The sequence below is a fragment of the Neoarius graeffei genome, chromosome 8 (genome assembly GCF_027579695.1).
Source record: "Neoarius graeffei isolate fNeoGra1 chromosome 8, fNeoGra1.pri, whole genome shotgun sequence".
Classification (NCBI taxonomy): domain Eukaryota; kingdom Metazoa; phylum Chordata; class Actinopteri; order Siluriformes; family Ariidae; genus Neoarius; species Neoarius graeffei.
The window spans coordinates 11,002,288-11,017,695 of NC_083576.1; the positions used below are offsets into that span (position 1 = coordinate 11,002,288).

At 41.1% G+C, this 15,408-nt stretch overlaps 1 protein-coding gene across 1 annotated transcript in view; it reads left to right on the forward strand.

Moving 5' to 3' along the window:
* Positions 1 to 15,408, forward strand: part of rxfp1 (relaxin family peptide receptor 1) — a 178,795-nt gene that overhangs the window by 104,740 nt on the left and 58,647 nt on the right. The window contains exons 8-13 of the mRNA XM_060927178.1: positions 16 to 87; positions 167 to 235; positions 4,429 to 4,500; positions 12,177 to 12,248; positions 13,749 to 13,820; positions 13,990 to 14,061. Of these exons, the coding sequence (XP_060783161.1) occupies positions 16 to 87; positions 167 to 235; positions 4,429 to 4,500; positions 12,177 to 12,248; positions 13,749 to 13,820; positions 13,990 to 14,061 (429 nt within the window). The remainder of the gene's footprint in view (positions 1 to 15; positions 88 to 166; positions 236 to 4,428; positions 4,501 to 12,176; positions 12,249 to 13,748; positions 13,821 to 13,989; positions 14,062 to 15,408) is intronic.

Consider the following 15,408-nt stretch of genomic DNA (forward strand, 5'->3'; position numbering starts at 1 on the left):
TTTATTCTTTTGCAGGATTCTGGAAAACAACAAAATCCACCACATTTCCTCTCTAACCTTTTCAGGCTTGAGCTCCCTTGTGATGCTGTGAGTTTTTGTCCTCTAACTTGCTTTTTTTTTTTAGCTCTATAGACTTTTGAACGTGGTGTTTATTGCTTTGTTGCAGGGTTCTTTTGAACAACACCATAACAAGCGTGGATGATATGTGCCTGGAGATGCCACGATTAAATTGGCTGTAAGTTTGAAGTCTAAAAATAATTATTCTATCCACATTCACTGGATATGAGCAATCATACACTCTGATTGGCTACTCTACTACTAGGATATCAGCTCATATTTATACCCTGTCCACACTAGGGATTTTGTAGCGATACGAAACTACTTTCGTACCGCAACACCTGTCCACACTAGCAACTATACCGGTACTGTAGCGGTATAACTGTATCGGTATGAAACCCACAAATGTATGGGTTTCGTACCGGTACAGTATCGGTACTGTAGCGCTTCGCTGTAGTGTGGACAGATGAAGCGGTTCTGTATCGATACAAATATAATGCGCATGCGCAAAGTCACACACTTCAATCGATGTCTTCGCTGAATAAAATAGTGAAGAACAGAGATTCGTTTGTTTCTTTCTCAACTGCCTCGCGCGTTTTATACGATTCGACTGAATAAATGACCACCAGAAATACAGACTGTACATTGACAACAAAAAGCACACACACGTTGTTTCATCCGCCATATATTCTCGGAAGGAAGTTACTCGGTAACCACGGAAACATTTCACGCACGCGCATTTCAACTACCGTGAAAGAAAACCGCAAACATTTCTCGCTAGTGTGGACAGATGCACTAAACTGTACCGGTATACTTTGTATCGATACAGTTATACCACTTTCGTACCGGTATAAGTGTGAACACAGCAACCGTGAGTTGAGAAAAACAAAATGGCGGACGGAGCAAGTTGCTGAACCAACCGAGGATGAAATAAAAACTCGACTTGAAAACAAAACCCCTCAAAAAAGCAACAAAATATGGAATGAAAGTATTTGATGGGAAGAACGTATCATTTAAAAAATAAAGATTTTCGAGAATTATTATTATTATAGAATTTTTCACAAATTGCTCCTGTCATTTCGCCAGTTTGTTTACATTCTAAGCGGAAATTATTTTGTCGGATGTTTTGTATAAAGTTTTTATTTATCGAATTTGAAAAAAATTAAAATAAAAATGCTCTGTTTCTCAAAATCCAGTGAATGTGGATAGAATAAAACAATTATTCCACTCAATCTTGTTGTACATGGATTATAGCCAAATTGGCGCTACGCTCCTCTTCGGCTATCAGCTCACGTACGACTCGATTTCGTGGAATAATTGTTAAATAGATGTTGATGTATTCTGTGAACTTGCTGTGTGAATATTGATCAATTTGATTCAGGATACTGGTTTCAATCCATGCCAACATATACTAATTCAAAACAAATGAAGGCTATTGACCATCTTTATCACGAGTACATTGTTTTATCGAAGCACGATGGAATGAATTTGCACTGAACTGGCACTTGTTCTCTGTTTCTCTCTCATTCTCTTGTTTCGCTCTCTTCCCTTGCGTGTTTTTCTCTGCCTGTCGATCCTGGTGAAGGAGTCATTACTCAACTATTTTATCCAATTAGAAATGCACTATATAGAACCAGAATAGGTTTTTATTCTGCTTCAAGTGAGAGAATTCATTTTTAGTTTTCTTCATGATAATTAAATAGTGTACAAAGTTTCCAGAGAAACCGTCTGCAAACTCGGTTTTGCTGGAAATGTTGTACACTCATTAACTTGATTCATAGACTTGGTTTTGTAAATAAATTGCATAATAATAATAATAATAATAATAATAATAATAATCTCATCTCATCTCATTATCTCTAGCCGCTTTATCCTGTTCTACAGGGTCGCAGGCAAGCTGGAGCCTATCCCAGCTGACTACGGGAGAAAGGCAGGGTACACCCTGGACAAGTCGCCAGGTCATCACAGGGCTGACACATAGACACAGACAACCATTCACACTCACATTCACACCTACGCTCAATTTAGAGTCACCAGTTAACCTAACCTGCATGTCTTTGGACTGTGGGGGAAACCGGAGCACCCGGAGGAAACCCACGCGGACACGGGGAGAACATGCAAACTCCACACAGAAAGGCCCTCGCCGGCCACGGGGCTCGAACCCGGACCTTCTTGCTGTGAGGTGACAGCGCTAACCACTATACCACCATGCCGCCCCATAATAATAATAATAATAATAATAATAACAAGTGTTGCCAGGCAAAACAAACCTCGCCCGGTAGCACTGATGATGAATATGAAGGAAGATATCGCAAAAAAAAAAAGATTTTGACCTTTTTGGTGACCTTGACCTTGATTTTGAACTTGTGTGTGAACATACTTGGCCAATAAACATGGTTCTGATTCTCTTTCACACACCGTACTGCTCTCAGCTAATCAGAACACACCTGAATGAATATGAAGGAAGATATTACAAAAAAAAGATTTTGATCTTTTTGGTGACCTTGACCGGATGACCCTCAAAATGTTGGAGGTTCTATTTGAGACCAATGCTCACTATCCTGAAAGTTTCATGAAGATTGGTCCGGCCGTTTACCCGTAATATCATTAACAAAAAAACAAACAAACCCCACTGAAAACAATACCTCGCCCCCTGGTGGACTCCGTCCCGGGCGAGGTAATAATGGCAGCACAGTGGTGTAGTGGTTAGCGCTGTCACCTCACAGCAAGAAGGTTGTGGGTTCGAGCCCCGTGGCTGGCGAGGACCTTTCTGTGTGGAGTTTGCATGTTCTCCCCGTGTCCGCGTGGGTTTCCTCCGGGTGCTCCGGTTTTCCCCACAGTCCAAAGACATGCAGGTTAGGTTAACTGGTGACTCTAAATTGAGCGTAGGTGTGAATGTGAGTGTGAATGGTTGTCTGTGTCTATGTGTCAGCCCTGTGATGACCTGGCGACTTGTCCAGGGTGTACCCCGCCTTTCGCCCGTAGTCAGCTGGGATAGGCTCCAGCTCGCCTGCGACCCTGCACAGGATAAGCAGTTACAGATAATGGATGGATAATGATAATTGAAAAGATGTGGAACAGGAAAACGACAGTAATTCCAATAGTAATAGGAGCACTGGGGTCAGTTTCTCACAAACGTCCGTCTTTCTTGGACCAGTTGAAGATCAAACAGGGGTCTTTCAGAAATCTGTGTTGCTTGGAACCTCAAATATCTTGCGGAAAGTGCTGTCGATCTGAGGTCATGGGGACCTGATGGACATGTAGCCATACGAATAGTCTAGTCAATTACACCGAGACTGTGAACTTATTAGTACAACAATAATAATTTCTACCCCAAATCTATCACCACACTGAACTCTGCTCTGAAGTCTCACACACACCACAGTCAATAACATGTCAATCTACCTACATCTTGTGCAATATTTCTACTTATAGATATTAATCTATTTATCTATTACCAAGTGCAATATCCTTCCCAAGTGCTCAGTGTAGATTATGTGAATGTCCGTACATTAGTATATCGTTCATGTCTGTAAATTTTGTCTCTAGCTTGTAAATTTGTAAACCCCTTACACTACCGTTCAAAAGTTTGGGGTCACCCAGACAATTTTGTGTTTTCCATGAAAAGTCACACTTTTATTTCCCACCATAAGTTGTAAAATGAATAGAAAATATAGTCAAGACATTTTTCTGGCCATTTTGAGCATTTAATCGACCCCACAAATGTGATGCTCCAGAAACTCAATCTGCTCAAAGGAAGGTCAGTTTTATAGCTTCTCTAAAGAGCTCAACTGTTTTCAGCTGTGCTAACATGATTGTACAAGGGTTTTCTAATCATCCATTAGCCTTCTGAGGCAATGAGCAAACACATTGTACCATTAGAACACTGGAGTGAGAGTTGCTGGAAATGGGCCTCTATACACCTATGGAGATATTGCACCAAAAACCAGACATTTGCAGCTAGAATAGTCATTTACCACATTAGCAATGTATAGAGTGGATTTCTGATTAGTTTAAAGTGATCTTCATTGAAAAGAACAGTGCTTTTCTTTCAAAAATAAGGACATTTCAAAGTGACCCCAAACTTTTGAACGGTAGTGTATATCTGTACATCTTCTTGTCTGTAAATCTTGAATCTTTTCTGTGAATATCCGAGGACCGTTTCGTAAGACAGTGCACTGAATTTCGTTGTGTATCCTACACAAGGACATTAAAGCAACCTGGAATCTTGAATTGATTTCTTCTTTTAGAAATTGTGAGAGATGCAAACTTTTGCACCAATGAAATAGGAAAGACTGAATAGTGGTTAGGATGTTAATGTTAAGGATAAAACAAATTCGTTCACAAATTCATGTGTCTGTGTGTTTGCAGAGATATGGAAGGGAATCAGATGGAGATTGTGGACAATAGAACATTCTGGTCCTGTAGTATGCTTACCGTACTGTAAGTACATTTTCCAATGCCTACAGGTACACACACACAGTTTTCTCCATGCGCTGCAAATTCAATCATCAAACTAGAAAGAAACTGTGACTAAAGTCACAGTAATTTGCGCTAGCTGTTACAAACCGGGATGTCTGGTCACCGTACCCTATAGATCCGGAATGGTAAGAGATAGAGAATGACGCTGACGGGGGCCTTTCTGTGCGGAGTTTGCATGTTCACCCCGTGTCTGCATGGGTTTCCTCTGGGTGCTCCGGTTTCCCCCACAGTCCAAAGACATGCAAGTGAGGTTAAAGTGCCATTCCACCATTGGATGTATTCTTTGGCATAAAATACAATATATTTTATGACAACATGACTAGACAGAGAAATCTTTTAGCTTCAAAATGATATATCAAACATAATTTTTTGACAACGACAAGTATATTAATTTTGCGACCAAAGTCACCTACCCTTTTAATTTCCGCGCGGTAGTGAAACGTGATGTCATCGGCAGGTTCCCCTTCTTGTGTACCACGTGTCGGTCTATTTTTAGACCAGGAAACCCCCAAAGTGAGAGAGTCATTTCTCCTCGTATATGGGGGCCAAAAAAATTGCGAAAAATTTTGAGTTAATCTTTCAGTTAGCTAGATTTATTGGTATTAGCTAGATTTATTGGTATTATTTTTATCGCGTTCTATCCGCCATTGCTGATAATATGTGCCACGTCACACGGTACACAAGAAGGGGAACCTGCCGATGACATCACGCGCGGAAATTAAAAGGGTAGGTGACTTTGGTCGCAAAATTAATATACTTGTCGTTGTCAAAAAATTATGTTTGATATATCATTTTGAAGCTAAAAGATTTCTCTATCTAGTGATACCATTTATATATGTTGTCAAAATATATTGTATTTTATGCCAAAGAATACATCCAATGGTGGAATGGCACTTTAACACAGGGCAGCCTTGGGCTGAAGGTTGGACTGAAGTGCCCTTGAGCGAGGCACCTAAGCCCCAACTGCTCCCTGGGTGCTGTAGCCTAGCTGCCTACTGCTCTGGATATGTGTGTGTGCTCATTGCTCACTTGTGTGTGCATGTGTGTGTTCACTGCTTCAGATGGGTTAAAAGCAGAGGAGGAATTTGTTAATGCTGTCTATTAGGGTGGTCCCGAAATGTATGGGAAATTTTTTTTTTTTTACCAAAATATTCCGACCACCCTACCATTTTTTTACACAGGCTAAAAGAAGGCAACAAGCAAAATTTCAGAAAAATTGGTTAATATTTAGAGGTGCCACACGAGGTTGCAAATCGGGTTAAGCCGTTAACATTAGTTGGTGCGTAGACTGTTGCAGAGATCTCAAACCCCCAAAAAGTCACAGTTCTAGAGGGAATATGCCACGTCTATGAAAAAGAAGAGGCAGGAAGAGTTTATAGACTGATAGAAGGTTAACTTTCATGCACTAAGGGGTTCTTAAACACTGAGCACTGATCGTAATATGCTGATGAAGTTGTGAATGTTTTTCTTTCTATGCTTTTCAGATGGCTAGCAACAGCAATACAAGTAGTACCGGTGGTGCAAAGCACAAAACCAGAAAGGACAATTATGTTTGGTTAATTGGTCCCATTTCCAAGGAACTGTCTGGGGCTACATCCACACGACAACGGCAACGAGATGTTATTTAAAAATATATCGCGTCCAAATGGGCAACGATCAGTAAAATATCAGGTCCATATGGCAACGCAACGCTTGCTGAAAACGATGCAATACACATGCCACACCTCTAGGGGCGCTGTAAGACGGTCCCTTCAGAGACACCAGAACAATAGAAGAAGTAAGGACGCATGCGCATAAACTATTATGCACGAGACTTCATATTAGCCACAAAGTCAGGAAAATCTGTTCGTAAAATTACATTATAATGACCAAATACAATGAAAAGTATTTTTCCAGTCTCACCTGTGAAAGGTAATCCCATGTGATCTCGTTTGGACGGCAAACCTGTTGGTACAGTTAAATGCAGCTAATCTTTATTCTCCGCTTTGACCTATCCAATATGGCAACGAGGATGACGTATGATTCTACGCGGAAGGCGGCATCTTTAATGGTCCGGAATAAATTGAATGCTACACGTTGATGGATTAATTTGCTCCTCTACGCCCTTTTTGAGGACTGTATTGTAGGACTAAAACCAACATCTGAAGAGGTGAGATCGCTCCTTTTTTTCCCTATTTTTGCTGGCGGGATTGACTCTGCCCTAAGGGCAGAGTCTCAGTCTCTCTCTCTCTCTCTCTCTCTCTCTCTCTCTCACTTTGCACCATTACACAATAAATATTCACAGTGAAAATATTTTGAAGTGCGTTTCATGAACCAAGTTATATGATTTGTTGACAACTCGCATCGAGTTCGTTACACTTCTACCCGGCGTGAAGCACTCACAGTCATGTGGTTGTGACGTCATCGTAAACAAATCCATTCTACTCATCCAGACGACTTCACAACGGCAACATTGCCAGATCTTTCCACTCTGGAACCCGTTCTCAAAAAGATTGCGTTTTGGGCACCCAAAACGCCGGTGCCGTGTGGACGCCAGGCCTAAACGATAAGCAATTGTATCGGAGTCACCTGAATCCGTTGCCGTGTGGACAGGGCCTGGGAGAAAGCTTCCTTCTGCTAGGGAAGTCCTTAGTGTGTTCTTTTATCTCCACAAGATACCATAATACCGAAGGGTTTAGAAAATCACAGACAAGTAATAGCTATTGTTACTTTGAACACAGGAAGTTATATTACTGCATTGATTGTATTAATATGAAACAGTTAATAAGCCACATTATTTTATATTGTGTCTTGAGTGAAAACTTTAATGGCTTTGTGGCACCTCTAAACATTGTTCAATCTTAACCAAATTTCGCACAATAACTTCTTTTACGCAATGTATAAAAAAAAAGGTAAGGTGGTCATAACAAAATCCTAAAAAAAATATTTTCGGACCACCCTACTGTCTATGGACAAGAAACTTTTATTTATCAGATGTACAATCAAGCACAGTGTGATAAATAAAGGCTTCTCGTCTATAGATAGCATTAACAACGCACCTGCTTCTGTTAGTTTGTCTTGCATTTGTTTTTAATTTTCCATGCTGATGCGCATTGTGTTCTTTACATCTTCACTCGTGTTTTCACGCCTGGTCTTTTTTTCCTATATAAATAAAAGGTTTCCGCACTTGCATCCTTCTCCGTCTTTGCATGCCTCAACCATGATATAAATATTAAAGCTAGACGGCCTTTCGATTTCATAAAATCGGTGAAATTTAGTTCCGTCTGAAATTTGTTCATTGTGATATATGTTTATGTCTGTAATATCTCAAAAAAAAAAAAAAACAGGCCATTCTGTGGCTGGGAAGTTATTTAATTTGAGGGGATTCCTGAGCAAATAACGTGCATGAAATCGCTCGCTCTGCGCAGTCGAGCAGACAGAGGAAGTCCGTGTGTGTGCGCATGCGCAGGTTTACCTTTGAGCGTGCACTGACAGTTCCATCATTCTGTCGCTAAACGAACAGCTGATCACACCGAGGTGCTCACTGAACGCCCATATTTATTAATTTGGTCCTGCGTTTCCTTTCCTTCATATATAACATAACGTCTTTTCTTCTCGCTTTCTTTCCGTTACTGTAGTCGGTCTTTCACGTTTCATTCGCGCACTCGCGTCCTCCATTTTTTTCTCCTGTTTCAAATTTGTATCCCACAATGCCTTGCGCAAACGGGGAAAGCCCACCACGCCGTGCATGATGTCGTATTTTGTATTGGGTCATGGTGAAGCAGGAAAAAATAGCGGAGAATTTAGGGCCATGTGGCTCTAAATTCATTAACGGTTCTATTAAAAAAACTAATAAAATTGGAAGTCTGTGATTCGAATTCAGTAGCTTTCAGTCCACTAAACAAAAAAATTGCATCAGGGAAAATTTTTTTTTATGACCTAAACTTGAAAAATCTGAAAGACAGTCTACCTTTAAGTGGAAATATCAAAATCCTGAAAGAGAGAGAGTGCACATTCACAAAACTCTTATTACTGTATTGTTTAGTTTTATTGTTATTTACTACTGTTGATGGCGTATTATGTGTTGGTTATAAATGAAACTTTATCATACTGGTATATATGCATGTACACGGAAAACAAGCTTTATATATGGTTCACTCCTGTCTGTGACTCCGGCTCTCTGGGTTAGATCTTGGAACGTACCCCCCATGGATACGCCACTCTCACTATATCTGCTGATATTTGTTTGTTGTTTGGAGTATGAGTAATGCCGTCGCAATATCACTACATCATCACCGCCAGCAATGTCACTCACGTCTGGTCACAACACGCAAATCTGACCGTTCTGATTCCCACTGGATGCGAAACAAAATATTTCCATAAACGTTACTAGGTCGACAGGAGGAAGATTAATGTTTCGACTTAGATGTTTTTGCTCCCATTCCCACAAGACACCATTACAGCATAATAATGAGACACTCAGCAACTTAAACACACACACATACACACGCACTGTGCTGAATCACAATTTCCCTCTCTCTCTGGCTCACGGCACTCTCCCCCTTTTCATTCGTTAAAGCCGTCACAGGTATGACCCTTCTGCCACTTACCTCCCCTAGCTGCTCTCTCTATTCATAGACTGGAGCTCTGTCCTGCCTCTGCCTCTACAATACCATATTACACAACCCCAAATCAGAAAAGGTTGGGCTGGTATGGAGAATGCAAATAAGAAAAGGATGCAGTGATTTCTAAATTTACTTTGACTTGCGTTTCATTACAGACGGAATGAACCCAAGATATTTCATGTTTTGTTGGTCAACTTCATTTATATACATCCATTACTGCATTTCAGGCCTGCAACACATTCCAAAAAACAAACAAAAAAAAAACGTTAGGACAGGACAATTCAGGGATAATAATGAGGCAAAACAATTAAATAATGATGTGATTTGAAACAGGTGATGTCAACAGGTGACTGTAATCATGATTTTGGTGCAAAATCAGTATCTAGGAAAGGCCGAGTGTTTGAGGAGCAAAGATGGGCCGACGATCTCCAGTTTGTCAAAAAAATGTGTGAGAAAATTATTCAAAGGTTTAAAAACAATGTTCCTCAAAGAAAGACAGGAAAGGATTTGGATATTTCACCCTCTCTGGTGCATAATATCATTAAACGATTCAAGGAATCTGGAGGGATTTTTGGTGCGTAAAGGTCAAGGGCTCAAGCCTAATCTGAACACCCGTGATCTCCGATCCCTCAGATGGCACTGCATCAAAAACCGTCATTCATCTATAGCTGATAGAACCACATGGGCTTGGGATTACTTTGAAAAATCTTTGTCAAGCACGACAATACAGAGTTACAGCCATAAATACCAGGTAAAACTTTATTATGCAAAAAAATCCTTATGTTAAAGGGGAACTGAAGGCAAATTTTTTTTAATCAAAATTCCATTTCTCATTTTATTAAATATCGGAATGCATTTTTGATCGCTATTTTGTCACTGCTATAGCAAGTTATGAGTGTTTGAAATATGCTCTGTAATATATCAGTCCATATGTAAAAGCGATGGCCGTAAACGAGATTCGTCGAGACCTGTGCGAGACATCGTAGGACGGAAGTAAAACGTACAGCGGAAATCAAAGCGACCGACATCTGCCAACGTTGTCAAAAGACGCGCGTGCCGTCTTTCGAATGCTGACGTGATCAAGCCGGAAGTTTTGTTTGTTTTGATAGCAATCAGGAAAGTTTGAAAAAAGTAGGCAGTAATCGTCATTTAAACTCATTTTTTGTGCAATATTTCGTTTGGAAAACAGTTTTCAAAATGATGGCACTGACACCTGGCTGACACTTGACGTTTCAAAGTCGCACAAGTCTCATGAAGATCGCGCAGATAAGCGACGCCCGCCGTGGACCAAACGAACTAAATTCAACACGGCTAAAAACCGAATAGGCCGATAAGTATAATATTTAATTGCAATTAGTTGCCAATATGAGTCACGATATAAGGTTACTAAAACCGAAAACGTAATTGAATAACACTTTAATTAAGAAATAAAGCAAGTTTAAAAATGACTTCAGTTCTCCTGTGTCCAGAAGCGCTGTCGACTTCTCAGGGCTCTGAAGGCCTCTGCATGCTCTTACGACAAGGCTTTCGCAGATAGCTTTTCTCAGACAGTTGTAATTTATCGTTGAGCGGGGAGTAATAGGTGTGCGCGATGTTATTCACCGCCACAACGCAAGGGGGTGCGAAGTCGCGAAATCGCTAGGAGTAGTTGGTGGGTGTGGTTAGTGGAGTGTTTATCCTCCAGTTACTTATAATGACTAGAACTGGAGTCGTATAGATGTACGTACTTCCTCACTTCCTCGATCAACCGCTCTTCGTGCTGCTCCATCTTCGCTCGTGTTTTTAAAAATGGCGGTCGTGAAAACAAACCAAACCGGGAAAGTAGGGAAGCGGAAGTGCGTGTACAGCGGATGTAGAGTGGACCAATCAGAGCCCTCTTGTCTGCGACGCTGTCTGCGAGGCTTCTGCGGTGGTCACAATTTTTGGGAGGTGCGCGCAGAGCATCTGCGAAGGTGGGGGGGCTACGCAGACACTGTCTGCGACGCTATCTGCGAGGACTGGGTTGTCAGCATAAATTGGCCTTGAGGCATCTGAAGGCCTCTGCATGCTCTTGCGACAAGGCTTTCGCAGATAGCTTTTCGCAGACAGTTGTAATTTATTGTTGAGCGGGGAGTAATAGGTGTGCACGATGTTATTCACCGGCACAACGCAAGGGGGCGCGAAATCGCTAGGAGTAGTTGGTGGGTGTGGTTAGTGGAGTGTTTATCCTCCGGTTACTTATAATGACTAGAACTTTTTTTTTTTTTATAATGACTAGAACTGGAGTCGTATTGATGTACGTACTTCCTCAATCAACTGCTCTTCGTGCTGCTCCATCTTCGCTCGTGTCTTTAAAAATGGTGGTCGTGAAAACAAACCAAACCGGGAAAGTAGGGAAGCAGAAGTGCGTGTACAGCGGATGTAGAGTGGACCAATCAGAGCCCTCTTGTCTGCGACGCTGTCTGCGAGGCTTCTGCGGTGGTCACAATTTTTGGGAGGTGCACGCAGAGCGTCTGCGAAGGTGCGGGGGCTACGCAGACACTGTCTGCGACGCTATCTGCGAGGACTGGGTTGTCAGCATAAATTGGCCTTGAGATGGACCACAATACACGGTGGAAACATGTATTGCGGTCTGATGAAATGGACACCGTGTGATCCAGACCAAAGACTAAAAGGACCATCCAGATTGTTACCAGGAATAAGTCCAAAAGCCAGGGTGTGTCATGGTATGGGGTTGTGTCAGAGCCCTTGCCAAAGGTCACTTACACTTCTGTGATGGAGCATTTTGGAGCTGCCTTCAAGACGACATCTTGTCCAGAAATATTTCAACAGGACAAAGCAAAACCACATTCTGCACACATTACAAAGGCGTGACTGTGGAAGAAGAGAGTGTGTCCCCTCTGTCCCCAGTAGAGAATGTGTAATATTCTAATTCAGTGTTTCTTCTATTTTCTTCTCTTCTGTCTTTCTTCTTCTCCCTGTCCCTTTCACTCTTTTTTCTACTCACCATGTCTGCATCTCTCTCTCTCTCTCTCTCTCTCTCTCTCTCTCCAGAGTCCTTCAAAGAAACAGGATCAGTCATATCCACGAACAAGCATTCTCTCTGCTGCGCAAGCTGGGAGAGCTGTACGTTCCGAGTCAGTTTGATCTCCCGAAGTGCAGTTTTGCAGAAATAATCAACACAAAATATTCTCCAGAGTTTAAAGCCAAAAAGCCTGACCTGGTTTTTTAAAATTTATTTATTTATTTATTTATTTATTTGAGAGCCAATTTAAGAAGTCGCTTGGTCCCATTTGCTCATCAGTTCTAAAGTCAGGACAATTTGTCCCAGTTTTTTTTTTTCTATCTGTCTTTTTTTTTGCCAACTGGAGTGTGAAATGAGATTATTTGTTCTACAAAGAGTGTTGAACTTCAAAGATAGTCAACTCCAAAACATCACGAAAATGAGCAAAAATTTAATATCCCCACGTAAGCATAAACATGTGGGGATTTAATTAGTACATTTTTTTTTCTGCAAAAATGCCCCGTTTTCAAAATTATTGGCACCCTACAATGACTATTGAATGAAGCCTCGCCTGGGGAGAAAAACAACAAGCCTTTAATGTAATTAAATGTCTAACAAGGTTGAAGATTTGCTTTCAAAGTGTATATTTTAATGTTCAGTCAATCAATAATAGCTTTATTTATCTTCAACATGTACAACGAGTCTTGTCACAAATACATTCGAATGAATAAAAAGATCTCATCTCTCATCTCATTATCTCGAGCCGCTTTATCCTGTTCTACAGGGTCGCAGGTGAGCTGGAGCCTATCCCAGCTGACTACGGGCGAAAGGCGGGGTACACCCTGGACAAGTCGCCAGGTCATCACAGGGCTGACACATAGACACAGACAACCATTCACACTCACATTCACACCTACGGTCAATTTAGAGTCACCAGTTAACCTAACCTGCATGTCTTTGGACTGTGGGGGAAACCGGAGCACCCGGAGGAAACCCATGCGGACACGGGGAGAACATGCAAACTCCGCACAGAAAGACCCTCGCCGGCCCCGGAGCTCGAACCCGGACCTTCTTGCTGTGAGGCGACAGCGCTAACCACTACACCACCGTGCCGCCCCAATCTTAAAATTAAAAATAAAAAAATTTAAATATCCTTAAATCGAGAATATAATTAAATGTTGTAGGTGTGAGCGTGAACTGATTTCTACTCTCAGTGAATTGTTAAAATTTGGACATAAGGCGAGAAAACACTGATCCTGCAACAGTTTCTGTATTTATTTGCGATTATTACTGAAATATCCATCTAAACGTTTTAACCTCTTGGCAGAGGCGACCAAAAATGGCACGATTATGTCAAAATGGCTTGATTTTTAGCAGAACTCAAAATACCACTCATCTTCACTCAAGTCCCTGGACCTACAAAACAGCTCCAAAGCATAAACGATTAAATAATTCTGTATACAATTCTGAAACAATTTTTTATTAATTTCATACAGGGTGCCAAAAATTGTATCTGTATCTGATTCAGTTGCTTCTCCATGCATCTAAATTAATTCTACTTTTTATTATTATTATTATTATTATTATTATTATTATTATTATTATTATTATTATTCCTACAGAGACTTATCCAGTAACAGAATTGAAAAAATTTCACCAGATCTTTTTCTAAATCTGGGAGACTTGTTGCAGCTGTAAGTCCTTTACTTCCTGAGTCTTTTGCCTTCTTGTAATTCTTATCAGTAAAACCTTGCTAGAATCACAGTATTATATAATTCCTGTGAACTGTAACTACCATCAGGTGTGAGATGAATTTCAGCCATTTTTAAAGCAGTCACCCGCTTCTTTCCTTTTACTTCACAGGAATATTTCATACAACCCGATTCAGGGGCTGCAAGTGGACCATTTTGACAAACTGCACAAACTGAAGTCACTGTAAGTTGACGTCCATGACGATGGCATTCGTTGCGTGTGAAAACAAAACAAGACTTGGGATACACCAAATACAAGTTGTACAACCCCGATTCCAAAAAAGTTGGGACAAAGTACAAATTGTAAATAAAAACGGAATGCAATGATGTGGAAGTTTCAAAATTCCATATTTTATTCAGAATAGAACATAGATGACATATCAAATGTTTAAACTGAGAAAATGTATCATTTAAAGAGAAAAATTAGGTGATTTTAAATTTCATGACAACAACACATCTCAAAAAAGTTGGGACAAGGCCATGTTTACCACTGTGAGACATCCCCTTTTCTCTTTACAACAGTCTGTAAACGTCTGGGGACTGAGGAGACAAGTTGCTCAAGTTTAGGGATAGGAATGTTAACCCATTCTTGTCTAATGTAGGATTCTAGTTGCTCAACTGTCTTAGGTCTTTTTTGTCGTATCTTCCGTTTTATGATACGCCAAATGTTTTCTATGGGTGAAAGATCTGGACTGCAGGCTGGCCAGTTCAGTACCCGGACCCTTCTTCTACGCAGCCATGATGCTGTAATTGATGCAGTATGTGGTTTGGCATTGTCATGTTGGAAAATGCAAGGTCTTCCCTGAAAGAGACGTCGTCTGGATGGGAGCATATGTTGCTCTAGAACCTGGATATACCTTTCAGCATTGATGGTGTCTTTCCAGATGTGTAAGCTGCCCATGCCACACACACTAATGCAACCCCATACCATCAGAGATGCAGGCTTCTGAACTGAGCGCTGATAACAACTTGGGTCGTCCTTCTCCTCTTTAGTTCGAATGACACGGCGTCCCTGATTTCCATAAAGAACTTCAAATTTTGATTCGTCTGACCACAGAACAGTTTTCCACTTTGCCACAGTCCATTTTAAATGAGCCTTGGCCCAGAGAAGACGTCTGCGCTTCTGGATCATGTTTAGATACGGCTTCTTCTTTGAACTATAGAGTTTTAGCTGGCAATGGTGGGTGGCACGGTGAATTGTGTTCACAGATAATGTTCTCTGGAAATATTCCTGAGCCCATTTTTGTGATTTCCAATACAGAAGCATGCCTGTATGTGATGCAGTGCCGTCTAAGGGCCCGAAGATCACGGGCACCCAATATGGTTTTCCGGCCTTGACCCTTACGCACAGAGATTCTTCCAGATTCTCTGAATCTTTTGATGATATTATGCACTGTAGATGATGATATGTTCAAACTCTTTGCAATTTTACACTGTCGAACTCCTTTCTGATATTGCTCCACTATTTGTCGGCGCAGAATTAGGGGGATTGGTGATCCTCTTCCCATCTTTACTTCTGAGAGCCGCTGCC